The sequence below is a fragment of the Haliaeetus leucocephalus genome, unplaced genomic scaffold, assembly GCF_000737465.1.
Source record: "Haliaeetus leucocephalus isolate CR32 unplaced genomic scaffold, Haliaeetus_leucocephalus-4.0 Scaffold236, whole genome shotgun sequence".
In the NCBI taxonomy this organism is placed as follows: domain Eukaryota; kingdom Metazoa; phylum Chordata; class Aves; order Accipitriformes; family Accipitridae; genus Haliaeetus; species Haliaeetus leucocephalus.
The window spans coordinates 113,921-116,250 of record NW_010972672.1 but is presented as its reverse complement, the minus strand read 5'-3'; the positions used below and the strand labels follow the sequence as shown (position 1 = coordinate 116,250).

At 70.8% G+C, this 2,330-nt stretch overlaps 1 protein-coding gene across 1 annotated transcript in view; it reads left to right on the top strand.

Annotated features, from left to right (window-relative positions):
• The window catches only part of LOC104832058 (chromosome unknown open reading frame, human C11orf31), a 575-nt gene extending 184 nt beyond the window's left edge, over positions 1–391 (top strand). The window contains 2 exon segments of the mRNA XM_010568024.1: positions 63–208; positions 284–391. Of these exon segments, the coding sequence (XP_010566326.1) occupies positions 63–208; positions 284–384 (247 nt within the window). The 3' untranslated portion in view covers positions 385–391.
• The last annotated feature ends 1,939 nt before the right edge of the window (positions 392–2,330 follow it).

Sequence of the window (2,330 nt, the reverse complement as noted above, 5' to 3'; positions counted from 1 at the left end):
GGGGGGGTGTCCCTCGGGTCCCCCCCGGAGGCCCTGACACCTCCCCCCCCGTGTCCCCCCAGCAAGAGCTGACGGGTGTTCGGTCGCGAGGCGGCGGCGGTGAGCGCGGCCCTGCGGGGGGCCATGGCCCACCTCCCCGTGGACATCAACCCCCGGCAGCCGCGCAGGAACAGCTTCGAGGTGTCCCTAGTGAAGGAGGATGGCAGCAGTGAGTGCTGGGGGGTGGGGGGGCGGCGGGGGGGCTCCCGGGCACCCCTAACCCGCCCCCCCTTGCCCTCCCCAGCTGTGGAGCTGTGGAGCGGCATCAGGAAGGGGCCACCCCGCAAGCTGAAGTTCCCCCAGCCGGAGGCCGTGGTGGAAGCCCTGAAGAGCAGCTTGGCATAGAGGTGGCGGGCAGGTGAGCGGGGATGGGGACAGGGACAGGCATGGGACAGGGACCGCATGCTGACTGCCCTCTCCCCACAGTAAGCCGGGACCGGCACCCACCCACGGCGCGAGCATCCATGAAGAGGCGAGATGAAGTGGGGGGCACCCGCCAACCCCAGTCCCGTCTCCGATGCCACAGCTCCGCCGCGAGCAGCCACCGCCAGCTCCCCCTGCATCCCGCCTTGTCCCCCGGCTATTCTCCAATAAAGTTCGGCAGCCCCGCAGCGCAGCTCTGCCAGCTCCAATGCTTTATTTCAATACCGCACAGCCTCTTTGCCTGGGGTGAGGGCAGCCCTGCCTGCATTGCACTGAATGCAGGCAGCAGTGGGGGGAGGGTAGAGCTGGCCCCCCTAGGTGAGGATATCCACCTCCTCATCCGACTCGGACGAGGGGCAGGGCCAGACGCAGATGGTGCCGGGTGGCAGGCATGGCTCCACCGTCCCCACATCCACCTCCTCCTCCTCGGGGTCACCTGAGAGGTCCCCCAGCGGAACCGCCTGCCCACAGCCCTGCTGGGGTGCGGGGGGCACCAGGCCCTGCTTCCTCCAGGCTGCCTGGGGGGGCCGCCGGGGGGAGGAGCGCCTGCCAGCTCGCCCCAGTGCACCTGCACCCAGGGGGGGCTGTGATTCCATTGCCCCCACGTCACCTGCTGCCAGAGCACCGGGTGCGGAGGGGGGCTGCTTCTCCTGTACCACCTCCCAGCACCCCCCACTCTCCACCTTCCGCAGTTTCACCCGCCCCACAGGGCCAGGGCTGGGGTGCGGAGTCCCCAGAGAGCATGGCTGCCCCCACGAGGAGACATCGCTGCTCCCAGGGGGGACACCAGCACTGCCGGGCTCAGCCCTGCCACCCTCTGCCGGGGGGGAGCCGCACTGGGGGGGGCGCAGGCAGGAGCGGTTGAGCTGCCGCTGGGGTCCTGGCCTCACCAGGCGTCCCCCCTGGAGCTGCAGCGACTCGAGCTCTGTGACGCGGAGGCGGCGGGCAGCTGCCAGCACCTCCTGCACCTCCTCCCGCGTGGCCTCCAGCTCAGCAGTGTAGAGGAAGCGCACCAGCTTGCGCAGCGCCCCAATCTTCAGCCCCGCCAGCTCCAGCACCACCCTGTGACCCCGGGGGGGCAGCTCCCGGCCCAGCTGCTCCATGAAGAAGGGGCTGCAGACGGAGAGGACACAGCAGTGGGCCACCACCACCTCGCCTGCAAAGCAACAGCAGCCATCACCACCCTGCAGCTCCCCTTGCTCTCCCTGATCCTCCCTGGGGTTGCAGGCACCCTGCCCGCAGGTCCCCTGAGGGCGCCAGCACCTCCGTGGGCCACCCTGCCTGCTCACCTTCAGCCTGCAGGACTGCATCACAGAAGACATCCGCTCGCTGCTGCTGCTGGTGGAGGTGCTGGAAGGCTGTGCGGAGCAGGCGGGTGCTGCGGTAGAGCAGCCTCGGGGTGGCCGATGGAGAGCTCATGGGCACCCTGCGGAGACAGCGCAGCGCTGGGGACACGGGGATCAGCACCCGCCTCCCCTCCTTCGGGCTGGTCCAAATGGTTTGGGACAGGGACATAGTGGGGCCCGTGCAGGAGCACGGGTGCAGCCACGCAATCGTCCGCACAGTGGCACGGCCACCGAAGAGACCCCGTGCACCTGCACACCGGCCCACGCAGCCGTGCAACACCTCTGCAAAGCCCCGCACGCCCGTGGGGCGGCCGGCGGGTCTGTCCAGCCTCGGCGCAACGCCCCACGTGCCCCCGCCAAGTCCCGGGGCTCCGTTTGGCCACCAGAGGGCGCGAGCCACGGCGATTCTGGGGAGGGGAAACGGGCGGGTTTGGAGCCCGCCGCCTGCCCCTCGGCCTGCCTCCGGTCAGAGGCGCGGCCGCAGGGCCCCGGGCCTCGGCCCCCGCCTCGGGCGGGCAGGGC